The sequence below is a fragment of the Stylophora pistillata genome, chromosome 4 (assembly GCF_964205215.1).
Source record: "Stylophora pistillata chromosome 4, jaStyPist1.2, whole genome shotgun sequence".
NCBI classification, from domain to species: Eukaryota; Metazoa; Cnidaria; class Anthozoa; order Scleractinia; family Pocilloporidae; genus Stylophora; species Stylophora pistillata.
The window spans coordinates 5,361,824-5,375,429 of NC_142522.1; the positions used below are offsets into that span (position 1 = coordinate 5,361,824).

At 38.1% G+C, this 13,606-nt stretch overlaps 2 protein-coding genes across 2 annotated transcripts; both read right to left on the bottom strand.

Moving 5' to 3' along the window:
- Positions 1-3,298: 3,298 nt before the first annotated feature.
- On the bottom strand, positions 3,299-5,476 carry LOC148732117 (uncharacterized). Its single transcript, XM_088756589.1, has 5 exons — positions 5,440-5,476; positions 4,827-5,002; positions 4,583-4,655; positions 4,384-4,497; positions 3,299-3,689 (listed from the first exon to the last, which is right to left on the bottom strand). The coding sequence occupies exons 1-5, from the start codon at positions 5,474-5,476 to the stop codon at positions 3,682-3,684; spliced, it is 408 nt and encodes a 135-aa protein (XP_088612715.1). The 3' UTR covers positions 3,299-3,681.
- Positions 5,433-12,910, bottom strand: LOC148732118 (uncharacterized). Its single transcript, XM_088756402.1, has 6 exons — positions 12,753-12,910; positions 7,927-8,223; positions 7,557-7,666; positions 6,989-7,277; positions 6,174-6,349; positions 5,433-5,811 (listed from the first exon to the last, which is right to left on the bottom strand). The coding sequence occupies exons 5-6, from the start codon at positions 6,287-6,289 to the stop codon at positions 5,556-5,558; spliced, it is 372 nt and encodes a 123-aa protein (XP_088612528.1). The 5' UTR covers positions 6,290-6,349; positions 6,989-7,277; positions 7,557-7,666; positions 7,927-8,223; positions 12,753-12,910; the 3' UTR covers positions 5,433-5,555.
- Between the last annotated feature and the right edge of the window lie 696 nt (positions 12,911-13,606).

The following is a 13,606-nucleotide window of genomic DNA, read 5'->3' on the forward strand; positions in this document are numbered from 1 at the left end:
GTGGATCTTCGCTTTCCCCGGTTCATTATCCTGGTCACGGGCTACAAAGAAACAACACTTTGAAGCTACCAATCAGCACAGAGGAATACTCAATAGAAGGACGCAAATGACTGAATAAAAATATTAGATTACTTGACGAAATAATTGGGGAGCTCTAATAATTAAGGGAGCTATCTTTGATAAGTTTGAATATTTTGTTGACTTAAAATAAAGATTGATTTAATGAAAATATAGAAAAAGCGCTAAAGCGAGAAGGAGAGATTGGGTACTTTGAAATTGATTTGAACTCATTTTGAGCACATCTATTTAGGATCGTTTGAGGATACATTGTTTCCTCTTATATATACACGTGAAAAAATAACGCGCGTCTGATTGGCTGAAAATGAGCGCATTTTTCATGTAACTTTGAAATTGAAACATCAAAATGGTAGGAAAGTGTTTCTTATTCTTCGAAAACTTCGAAGCTTGTCAACTACTTCCCCTGTTTAACGACAAATCGTCCAAGCAGGGAATGTTTCTTTTCAGAGGACAAAAGGTAAAGATCTTCCACTCACTCGCTTGTAGAGTGCCAACGGTAATTGGGAAGAAAAGGAAATGTTTCTCTCTCACTACACAGGCGCTTTGCCACATCAACTTCCCGAATCCAGTCTTCTTTGTGTTCTTCGGCGAAGTATTCCAATGGCAACATGCTTGAAATGTTGACTTCCTCAGACCAGCTACAGTATAAGATGGTAACAATAAAGATTCTTTGAGAAGGTTAAACCTGTACGAGACAAATGGCCTGTACGAATTGAAGCCCCCCCCCCCCTTCCCTCTCGTCAACAAGTCTTCAAGTCGAGTAATTCTGTCTGTTCGTGCTAATAATTTATACTGCTGGGTATACAGCAAATGCTCATGAAAGTAAAGTGTCCTGCCCAAGAAAACGACTCGATGAACTAACCAGGGTTTGAAATCAGACCTCTCTTTGTGGAATCTAGTCCAGTGCTCTGACACAAGACCACCAACTCTCCTACCAAAATTTATGCAAACAGTCGGGTGACTACTGAGATGAAGAATAAGTCGGGGATCCTAACAGAAATCGACTCTTTTACCTCCTACAGACTGGTAAGATGCTCCGACCAATAACCAACATCGACACATGGTTCGCTAGGTAGCATATCATATGAACTGGCTTAGCTCCACAAATCTATCCCCCAAGGATATCAAGATATTTTCTTTCACTAAATATTTCTTCTCACACTTACAGTAGCAGGTTTTCTTGCGGGGTCGTCTTGTTGAATATCCACTTCTTCATCAGCTTCAATTTCTCGTGCATAAGTGTTCACTATGGTCTCGTTCATGTTGTCGCCCTTTTGGGACGTCATGGACGCGGAAAAGCGTGATATTGGTGATCAGAGTGGCCAACTTAATCTCCATCAACTTATAGACTTTGAGGCGTGCCGGCAGTCTGCATTTGAAACGCTTTAAACTACATCTATTGAGAATTCTAATGGCATTACACTTCCGCACAATCAAATGCTGCAACCTTCAATGAGATACTTGCTTTTTCTCGTTTTTCTCTTAAGGTTAATTGATGCCTTTCCACGACAAACAAGAATAAATAATAAGAGTGAGGAAGTCAGCTTCTAATAGTTCATACCACTCACGTAAATTCTGTGCTTTTATCATCAGCATACCGAGCTTGTCTCAATAAATTATGCGAAACCTTTCAGTAAGGCAAAATTTGGACTTCCTGTAAACACATGCTACCAAAACATTTTAGCAGCTGCACAAGTTGACTTCTATCTTTAATTTAAAATGAAGATCAGACTCTCTCAAGGGGAGGGGGGGGGGGAAGGGAAGGGAGGAGAGCGAGAGGAGAGCCTGACACAAATCTATATCGAGAGCCGTGTTCTTCGGCCGCTGAACGGTCGAAACGCTGATTGGCTAAGGCGACAATAGAAGAGAACTGGAAGTAAACTTGTTCGCACCGTTTGTGACGACGCCATCTTGAAATGCCGTTAGTGTGAATAGTTGCCCTTGAATGTCTCTGATTATAAACGAAAACAAGTTTGAAAAGTGTCTTGAGACTTCTCTAGAATATTTTCCAGGAATGACTTTGAAGTCGGGTCAACTTGAATGCATAAAAAAGCTAGTTTTGTGCCATCAAGATGTTCTCGGCGTCCTTCTAACGGGTTACCGGAAGAGTTTGATTTATCAGATTCCCAGATTCTACCAAAGTTGTTCTATTCCATCTGGAAAGATGTAAAGAAAGAAGGAAAGGACTTTAAGATAATTATAATTGATCTTCTCGAACTTGTTCGACGCCTGCAAGTCGATAAGCCTGTCGAATATGGTATAAAAGCTGTGACATTAGACTCGAGCAACAAAGGAACATAAGCGAATGCAGAAATAATCTTTGGTAGTGCTGAGCAGTGGTTATCCGAAGAAAACAAATTGATGGATGTGTCGGTCTTGGTAGTCGATGAAGCACATACTGTTGAGACTTGGTGAGTCCGAATCGATTTGTGTTTACGTTCGTTTGTGTGAGTGTTTAAACTCTAGAGGACAGTTGACATATGAACCCACATCTCGAATATCAGGCAAAGTGGAAGAGGTTTTGATTTAATTACAAGAGGGCGGAATGGCTCTCGATATAGATTTGTGTCAGGCTCCTCCCTTCCCCTCCCCCGCCTCCCCTTGAGAGAGGCTGATCCTCAGGCTATTTTTAATTCAAACTAATAAGCTCTTGGAATAATTCGCAAAGACATTGAATGATAACTGAAAAAGTTTCATAACCAAAATCGAGGACTCCGTGTAAATTGTTTCCATAGATTCCTATCAAAGTATTAACCCTGTAGTATGTTTGGTTTTACGTGAACTGATTTCTTATTCAGTCATGAAAATTACGATTTCCATGATTGTAATTGGCTCAAAACGCTCCTATTTTCCACTATTTTACTTGCCAAGTTGCTATCGGACTGCTTTTTATTGGACAGGTCAATAAGATAATCACATCCAATGCTGTAGTTTAAATCAACATTGAAAAATATACGCCTCCTTTGTCAATCTTTTAATGCAAATTTTCCCTTTCTTTCATATCTTGGCTATTCTCCTTTTCCCGGAAATTGTAATATTTATGATTAATTGGTAATAAGACTCGTGTCGTCTGATTCGTTCTGCTATTATACTCGTGTACTTTGTAATGATATACTTTGTATACTACTATACAAATCTAGTTAATATTTTCTGTGAATTCCAGGCTTTTGATGCATCCTGCAAGTAAACCATTGATAACATACGTCTATGAAGGACACAATAAAGATATAGATAAAGTTTATTAAAATCAGCTCCAATATTTTGAACTTCCTGCCAAATGGGTAAATAATTATATCGAAATAATACAAGTATTGTCAGTATTGGCAATGATGGACTCAATATTATATAGATAATTTATTAAAATCAGCTTTAATTCAATGAACATCCAGTATAGTTACTTTATATTTACAACGTAATAATAGAAGAATTGTCCGTCCGAAGATAATAGTTGTAATCAGTAAAGCAATGCTGTACCAAGCTCTTTCCATTTATAGATATGTATCCCAGACTCCAACACAGTACCGAAGCTCTTCTAACAACTCCCGGATATAAGACGCTTTAGGTCTGTTTTCTGCCATTTCTCTAAAGCACAGGTTTATGATTTCATGCAACTGCAGAGAAACCAATTTTAAGTTAGAAGAAAAAAACCTAGTTCTTTCAGCTTGAAGAAACAAAAACTGTAATGGCTATGTGGCTTTGAATCGCGCAATGTTTTAATATCCAATTCCAAACCCTTGTCGGGGCATGCTGTAGATGCTCTGCTGGATTAAAGAAACGTAGGGCCGAGAACAACATTGCATTCTGTAGTCTGCTATTTGCAATGCGATACATTGCAATGCGATGTATTGTGTATGACAGTGTAACACAATATAGTTTGGTGTAATGCAGAACAGCATATCAGTATACAATGAATTATTGGAATGCATTGAAACGTGTTCTGCATTGTAATGGAATGTAGCGAAGTGCAATCGATAATGGGATGCTATTATATCGCAAAATTAAAAGGCAAAACGACAAAAAATTGGCCAAGGTTGATTCACTGACAAATAGGAGGCAGACTTAAAGTTTTTTTAAAAAATGTACAATTACCCTTCGTGATACTTTTCTGATAGGCCAGAGCCTAACACTCATACTCATGGGGCACGAAAGACTGGCAAATGAAGCATCTAGCCCTGGAAAAGACCTATCCCTTCAATATTCTTCAGATTTGTGCATTTTTGCCAAATTAACACCCCTGTCAAACGAAGTGATTATGATCAGTACCTATGTATAGCTCTGAGATTTCGCTCTCTGCTTTCAACTAACCTGGATAGTTAACGTAGGGTTTAGCACCGGTTAATTTCCACTTTTTCGGCATGTCATCAGGGTGTGTCCATCCGCAGTATTCTGATTGGAAATAGCACTCTTTTAACACCACGGCTAGTAAGTAGATAAATGAAATTATCAAAATCAGTTTATTTTAAATCAGAAGACAGGTTAAAAATTACACGAGAAAGGACTTCACCTTGAAGATGGAGATGACCTAATACCCTCTGATGGACAGTACTCTCCAGATTGCTTGCAAACGAAGAGGAAATCTGTATTGATATGCAGAAATGTTAAGTGAATAGTGCGCTGTATAAAATGGCCTGTACAAGGAGCCTTCCTCTGGTAGCACACAGTCAGTAAATCTATTCGTATGGATACACTGACTGTGTGAGGTCAAGGATGAGCCATCTTGATCTCACACTTAAAGCATATATACTCACCTTCACTGTAAAATTTCCCGGCTGTTTGATTGCGTCGAAAACAGCCGTGAAGGGTGTGTTTACACAAGACAGGCTCACTGCTGGGTTAATTGTTACGTTTTGTCCTAGCGTTGTGATATTCAGTTGTAGCAGGCAGTCTGGGCAATACAAACCATCACAACAGAACTGGAAAAATCCTATTTAAAATGAAAGTAGTGATGTTTTATATGCTAGGTTTAACGTCTATTAGAGTACTAGGTTATTTGGTACTCTAATAGACGTTTTTATCAACCACCAGGGTTCACTTTTTTACAATTAAGCCTTTTTTTGGATAATGGTATTATAGATATTTCTTCCGAGCAACGGAAAAATCGACACAAACATAAAATATTTTTTCCCTACAATGATAATACTAATAATAACAAAAGTTATGGATCTTAATGATGATTATTGTAATACTGACTAGCTAATGTTGATATCGACGATAATACCGGCACAGGTTTTAAAACTGAAAAAGAAGGTCTGAAAGATTAATTGAGAGATATGTGATTTTTGATAGTAACGCTTAATTATTCCGGGTAACTTAGAAGTACATGAATCACCATTATTAACATGCAAGACCTGAGTAACTCACCTGAAATGCGTAATGCCGCACCAACGAAACCAAACATGGATGATTCATGATTTTCAAGTGTCACTTCTAGTTTACGTGTCCCTATCAGAATTGAATGGAGAAGCAGCTTTTAATAATCACCACGGTGTAGTTCTGAGTGATTCTTGCTTGCGGCCATGACAGCTGCTATATCCAACAACATAACCGTCCGTCATACCTGGTTTAGTCCAAAATAGTCTTTTTCTTGGAATAGGCCGTTCATATTCACCATTTGGTCTACGCATGCCCTGAGATACGTGGTCTAGGCCTACTATTTCACTCATAACGACCTCCATTGGGTAAATGCGGCATTTGTCCAAAAATATTGGTTGTGATGTTTGCTGGGCTTTATACCTTAAAAAAACAAGACAGCGTATATGATCTAAGAAGAAGAACGCCCAGAAACCTTGAGGTGTATACCTAAAAGCCTGCGGCGGTTTTCTCTGCATATGAAACGAACACGAGTAAGGCTACTTCCCCCTGTCCTTGGATAGTTACTTTCTATTTGGAAAGGTTTGGTGTGTGAACTTTCAAAAAAAGTGTTGTAATAAATACCACAGCATAAGATCGCACATAAGTTCTGACTTAGATCCGGAATTTGGGGTGCCTAAGAATCGGTGGAAAATTTTTTTCCCGAATATCTTTGAAGGTACTACGATGCACATCTAAGTTTCAAGCGACCCTAATCGTATCAATTATTATTTTGCGTGTCTCACTTGTCCCATTGTTGATGGTCAGTCCATCTTTCAACAGTGATGATTGGTTGCTTCGACACAGTCTTTTCTGACTTCTTATCAACAGTTTCAATGCCTTCCTCAGTAACATCGTGCATCCATAGTTCACATAAATCATCACATGCCACGTAAAATGTGTAATTACCACTCTCAGGAGCCTGTAGAAGGATAAATGCAGTTTCTCAATTGACAAAGGAAGGACGAAGAACAACCTGAGGCTACACGAGATTGCATTTTCGGTTATTTATTTTCAAAGAAGCTATTTTGCTGCCTCTCTCTTTTTCCACCCATTCACGCGATTTTGTACCGGTTCCAGTGCACGAATGGAAGTTCTGAAAAAGCAAATGTACTATTTCGACTACTGTATTCGTTCAGATAGTGAAACCCTTCCTCAGATTTTTCTGTTTTACGATTTTGGTAGATGGTGTTTTCAAGAAAGCTTAAGCGGGGTGAGGCAGTCATTAACTACATAGAAAAATCTGTTGTTGACTCTAGAGACGATTTTGTTGAGTTAGTTGATGACCTGTATTCAAAGTTATAGTGAAAAAAATTCCCCGTAAGTAACCAGTCAAACGCTGAATGTACTTTTCTGCCACATTTACCGGTGCATCGAAATCTCGAAGAATTATTTGGCTTTGTGGCGTATATTGGAAAGCAGGATTTTCGCGCATAGTTGATGTTTTTGTAGTGTCGTAGTTAACGTTATACCATGCATCCCGCCAAACTCCGTGGACCATAGTTACGTGCACATTTTACTTTAACTTTTTTTTTAATTAACTGCAACTGGTGAAACTTACCAACTGTGCGAATCACAACCTGGCAAAGAACTAGCGTGACATTGCTACCAATCAACTTGAATGTCACGTAACGTCCACGCGCTGGTGGAGAACAGCGTACTTTGTAACCCCACGACTTTCCATAGGACACAAACTTGGTACAAGATGGATGTAAACTGGTTTCATCAGTGGATACGTCGATGCTAAGAATTCCATTATCTCGTCGACAGCAGTCCAGGTTTTCGGTGATCTCAACAGATTCAACGTAGAGGGGCTTTTCAAGGGTCACCTGCCACTAAGGTTTAGACTCCTATTCAAAATGAGGGCCAGAGAAAACCAATGAAATGACTCTAAACAGAGAAGCAAACGCGAACTAAAGCGACGAGAAGTGGATAAATAATGAGGGGAACGAAAAACCAGTGAAGTGTTCAAACAAACAAACAAACAAACATAGAGCCAGCACAAGGACGGACAGACGATTGTCTGAGTCACCATCAATCAAAGGTTCATATAATTTCAGTTGCTTTGATGAACGAATTAGCGATGTTTATAATGTAAGTGCTATCTCTTGTATCACATTATCTCTTACCTTTTTTGACCTAAAACATGTGGAAAAGGATCCGTCAATAGCCAGAAAAGGGCCATTTGGTATCAGAACACTCGAGCTTCAGAGTAAATTTTGACGCAATAAGGAATTTTCTGAGAGAGAAAAAAATGGTGGATCAAAGAATCAATGGAGAAGTTACTGCTTTCCTTCGGTGATACCAGTAAATCATAAAAAAACTACTTTTTGAAGAGTGAGAAGTTTTTTGAAAGTATTTAGTTGTATCATAAATCTGTTTAAATGAGTGTTGTTGTATTTTACGATAGAATTTTTGTTGAAAAGTCAACATGAAAACTACCTAATTCGCTATTGTAGGCCAAATAATCTCACACGACGTATAGACTATGGGACATACCAGCACGTTTGGAGCACAAAGCATTCTTATACGTTTTGCAATCTTCATTCGTGATTCTTGACGAAATTGCTGAGAGAACTGCACAACTCTGGTCTCCATGGTTACCGGACGGATATCCACGCATCCAAAGGGAGGCGTTCAACGGGTTTCCATCGATCCAAACCCAGTCGTCTCGCGCCAAGAAACCAATATGCAAGTTGTTCGTCTTTGGCTTTATTCCTTCCAACTTGTTAGATAAGGCAGATCTTAAGCCTTCCCGCGATACCTTGGCTAGTGCACCACCTTTTCGACTGCATTCTATTTGAGCGTAATTCCATGGAAGTGCGTTATGGGTGTGAATAGAGAAACAACCGCCATGGAAATGGAAGAAATTTGGACCACATTCGAATCATAAAATGCTACTTAAAGGAAGTTTAAGATCGGAAAGATCTAGATGTACACTGTCAAATATCAGTGCTACACTAAATAATTTCACTAATTTACCAGATATTTAATTTTTTTGTGGGGGGGGGGGGGAGGAAAATATACATACGGAAGATTTGTATCAATATATCAAGACTCATAATTGATGACCATGAATTTTCTCAATGTCCCTTCAAAGTGTCAAAAATAAGGGTTAGCCCTTCACTCCAAAGATTTCAATATCACTTCTATAAACTGTTCTTCCATATATTTCTGACAATTCCAACTCTGAGAATCAGGTATCGAATCAAACAATGTAACGTTTTTTGGTTCTTCATCCCTACATTCTGCTTGACGATGTATTTAGATTAAAGGAAGAAATTACATGTGAATATAAGTTCCTTGTAGAAGTAAAAGCATTAACAAAACTGAGATTTTATTAAATCACATGCAACACAAACTCAAACTCCTAAATAAACATACCTGAAAGAAATAAAAATATTTAAATTGACAATCTTTGTGTACTAGATGTGATATATTGTTGTTTCCATGCAGCCACATGTTACCAGTAGGTATCATCTGCTCATAATACACATCTTTAGCCAAATAAAGAAAAAATTCAAGATCACGAGATTTTGAAGACTCTTCTATTTGGATTATTTGTTCACAATACAAAACTTCATGTGGCAAATGAAGCAAAAAGTTGGTGATCTTTTTTCTTTTTTTTTTGTTCATTCTGTTTTGTCAGTCTCTATAAGAAAACATGTTGTTTTAAATATTTATGGAAGTAAATGCAAATTTGTTGCCGGTCACTTCACAAATACACTTGTGCAAGCCATGCTCCATTTCACAATCAAGAGCCATCAGTCTTTTTATCTTCCTTCTCCAAAATTCACAGACTGTTAAAAGAAGTTTTTGTTTTTGGCAAGTGCATCACAAACTATGAAATCAATGACATCTGTGACAAACCAAAGGTTGCAAGCACTTTTTAAGTGAGCTATTTCGTAAAGCTCAAGTTTTGGTCCAAATATAATTTAGCGTTACAATACAAAGGCGCTAAGGGACAAAAAAACAAAGGTTATTTTTTTGAAGAGACAAAGAGAATGATTTCATTGGTCAACAGGTTTTTCACCAACTGTTCAAATAAATGAAGGGTAACAAAGTCAAATCAACCTCTGTGGTTCAAAAACAGAGGACAAAAGTTACAAAAGATTTACCTGAGCGGCAAACTGGAGGGACAATACCACACAATGTTTTAAAACGCTTCAGCAAAACTCAAAATTCCCATTACGTTTTTTTCATTGTTTTTACAGCGTAACTAGCAAATATAGAACCGTCAAAAATATACAAAAGTCGAGATAACTCCTCGTGACTTAAATAGATTATCTTTGACAAGATATGCTAAACTGAAATTAGCAAGATAAATTTTCAGTCGACAAAAATGGCTTTAAAATAATCCAAACGGGCACCGTAAAAATTCATGTAACGAATGAGCGGTCGTCGCCAGAATAGAGCGGCAAATATCATCTTACTAATACCAAATCCTCTAATTAATCGATTGAAGTAGTATTTCGAACATACCAAACACGTTTTGAAGCAAGCAATAAGGCCCTGTGACGTGGACGAGGAGTTATAAAAGGATTTACATTTAACAAATGGTTTGCTTACGTAAGTTCTTGCCCGAATGATTCTGAAGTTTAGAAAACAACATGTTATGCAGATTTCCATCTCAGAGAAAAGGGCTTTGTCAGGGAGTAGCAAATTCCAAAATAAAAAATGGACGACTTTTACTTTAAGTTTATCCAACCAGACGACCTAAAAATCTCGTGAAGTTGGTTCCCTGTGAACATAACGAATGTATCAAATTATCCCCAGTTTATATCTAAACAAAATATCGGCATATGGTATTCCGAGGACTGGACTGGACTGGACTGGACTGGACTGGACTAGTAAAACGCGGACTAGTAAAGCGTGGACTAGTTAAACGCGGACTAGTAAAGCGCGGACTAGTAAAACGCGGACTAGTAAAACGCGGACTAGTAAAACGCGGACTAGTAAAACGCGGACTAGTAAAACGAGGACTAGTAAAACGCGGACTAGTACAACGCGGACTAGTAAAACGCGGACTAGTAAAACGCGGACTAGTAAAACGACAATAACAAAAAAAAACAATTTCATACGAAGGCGATCATAAGACTTAATGGCAAGCCAATTTAGTAAGTGACAATCCCTGTTTGACTTTTAAGCTGCAAATGGGTTTGACATGCGCCAGATACAAACAAATTTATAAGTTTAGGCTAAGAAAGTATTTTATTCAGCACCAGTTCAAAATTCTAAAATACACTTTCGTCGTAAATTTCACGGCAGAAACGCAGGAATTCGATGAATAAAAGTCGCATTAAATCTCCTTGTGTCTAGGTAGAAAGAGTCTCACTGACTTCAGCTTTTCGGTGGAAGAATAACCGATTTACACACGCCGTTACAGAAAACAAACAAGCAGACTGACGACTCCAAAACACAATTTGCATTCACTTACAATTTCACTTTCAGTGACATTTTAAAACGGAACAGAGGTAAATCTTCGAAGATTAATCGTCGTTGGAAATAAAAAATACTTTTCGTAAGATCTCTGTTTTCCTCTTTACGAGTAAATCGTCGCATGATCAATTAACTCGTGTGTGTTTGTCACACAAGTACTGCTGTTTCTTCAAAAGCGTATGCTTTAATTGACAGGTGTCACATCGTGACAGTTACTTTTCAAAAAAATGTTTGAAAATTTGTTCGGAAGCCTTTTAACTACCTTTACAAATAAAAATCTTTCGTTGAAAGTTTTCTCTTTAATTTGAAGAACCCGAATGATTTTAGGGCTACAATTACGAGTTTATTTACGGGAAAATCCTCCTTGAACTGAACAATTTTATAGCGAGTGAGTTATAAAGAAAACAAACGTTATTGAAATTAAAGAGAAAGCTTTCGCCGAAATATTTTCATTTGTCAGTGTAAAGATAGTTAAAAGGCTTCCGAACAAATTTTCAAACATTTTTTTGAAAAGTAACTGTCACGATGTGACACCTGTCAATTGAAGCATACGCTTTTGAAGAAACAGAAGTACTTGTGTGACAACGTGTTAACTGATCATGCGACGATTTTCTCGTAAAGAGAAAAACAGAGATCTTACGAAAAGTATTTTTTATTTCCAACGACGATTAATCTTCGAAGATTTACCTCTGTTCCGTTTTAAAATGTCAAGGAAAGTGAAATTGTAAGTGAATGCAAATATGTGTTTCCCGCTCTTTTTGGTTTTTATCTTTTTTCACACGCACGCACAAATGACAACTTTGTCCGCCACGGACGCGGGTCCTTTCGTTTCAAAAAAATTTGTCAAAATCGGTCAGCCCCACCCAGGCACACCGGCGTCTTTGATTTGTTTTAGAATTTTGAAACTCTTAGGAAACCGCAAAAAATGGGTCGCATTAGAAAATGCTTGTGTTGACAGAGTTTAATCCCTAGAGTAAACAATTCGGTCATAATGCGACCCGAGCCTGAAAGAATCCAGGATGCTACACCAATTTTTGAACAGTTCAGAAATATACGAACAGTTCAGAAGTTCCCATTACGGACCGACCTATGCTGGTGAATGACACCTTTATCTTTTTCTAACGCATAAAAACAATGATTGCTAAAAGAACCCGAATGATTTAGGGCTACAATTACGAGTTTAATTACGGGAAAATCCTCCTTGAACTTCACAATTTGATGGCGAGTGAGTTATAAAGAAAACAAGCGTTATTCAAGTTAAAGAGAATGTTTTCGCCGAAACATTTTATTGATAAGCAACTGTGACGATGTGACACCTGTCAATTGAAGAAGAAAGAAGCATACGCTTTTGAAGAAACAGCAGTACTGGTATGACAAACACACACGAGTTAAATTATCATGCGACGATTTTCTCGTAAAAAGAAAAACAGTTAGAGATCTTACGGAAAGTATTTTTTATTTCCAACGACGATTAATCTTCGAAGATTTACCTCTGTTCCGTTTTAAAATTTCACGGAAAGTCAAATTGTAAGTGAATGCAAATATGTGTTTTGGCCGGGAGTTGTCAGTCTGCTTGTTTGTTTTCTGTGATGGCGTGTGTCAATTGAAGAACTAGTCCGGTGTTTCTTCCACCGAAAAGCTGAAGTCAATGAGGCTCTTTCTACCTAGACACAAGGAGATTTAATGCGACTTTCATTCATCGTATTTCTGCGTTTCTGCCGTGAAATTTACGACGAAAGTGTATTTTAGAATTTTGAACTGGTGCTGAATAAAATTCTTTCTTAGCCTAGACTTATAAATTTGTTTGTATCTGGCGCATGTCAAACCCATTTGCAGCTTCAAGTTCAAGACGAAGATAATAAAAAACTATAAAACGCGGTACAAACCTCGTCAAACTTCGATCTGTTGATTCCGACAACTCGTCCTATTCGTTAAAGTTTTGTCTGCAGTAATAGCTCCGTTTTTCGCCCTAAAAATGAAGATTTTACAGCAGTTAAAACGGAACGACTGAAAAACATGCGAGCTACAAAAGCGTCGGGCGGTCTGAACCACACGGTCCGACCAATCAGCAACAAAACTGACCAATCAGACAAGCCCATTATCTTGTCACGCTTGACACGGAATGTCATACTGCACCTCCATGGGTCGGCGACCTGAATGTATTTTTTTATTTTCACTTGAGAAAAGAAATGTGTTTTTTTCGCTTTAGTCTTAAATTTTTGTTTTACTTCGATCACAGCATCCCATCCATTATGAGGCACTTACAGAATCTCAGAATCACATAATCGACAGCAGTAAAAATAAAATTCAAGCACAAACAGGAAAGGCGCTGTAAAAACAGCTTTGAACTTTTGATGACAATACGCTTTCGATTCTCACCACGCGAGCACTTGGCCTCCCAAAAACAGAAAATAAAACGCGCAGAAACAGATCAATTTTGTTTCTTCTGCGGTGTCCCAGCAATATTTTACACGTATTTGCGGGTAGAAATTAAATTATTCTCTCCGCCATGGTGACAAAACAACACTCTTAGGGGTGTGATGTATTGTTTAAAATACTCTCGGGAGCTTTGCTTTGGAGCGGTGCCAAACAAAATACTGTTGTTCTGAGGCATCCGATTGCATCTAAGTCTGTTATTTCACTGACAATCAATATAAAGCGCACCGACCTATGGTGGCGCCCTCGGACTGCCATTTTTCGAAAGCGAATATTCCCTTCAAACCACTTCGAAACCAATTAA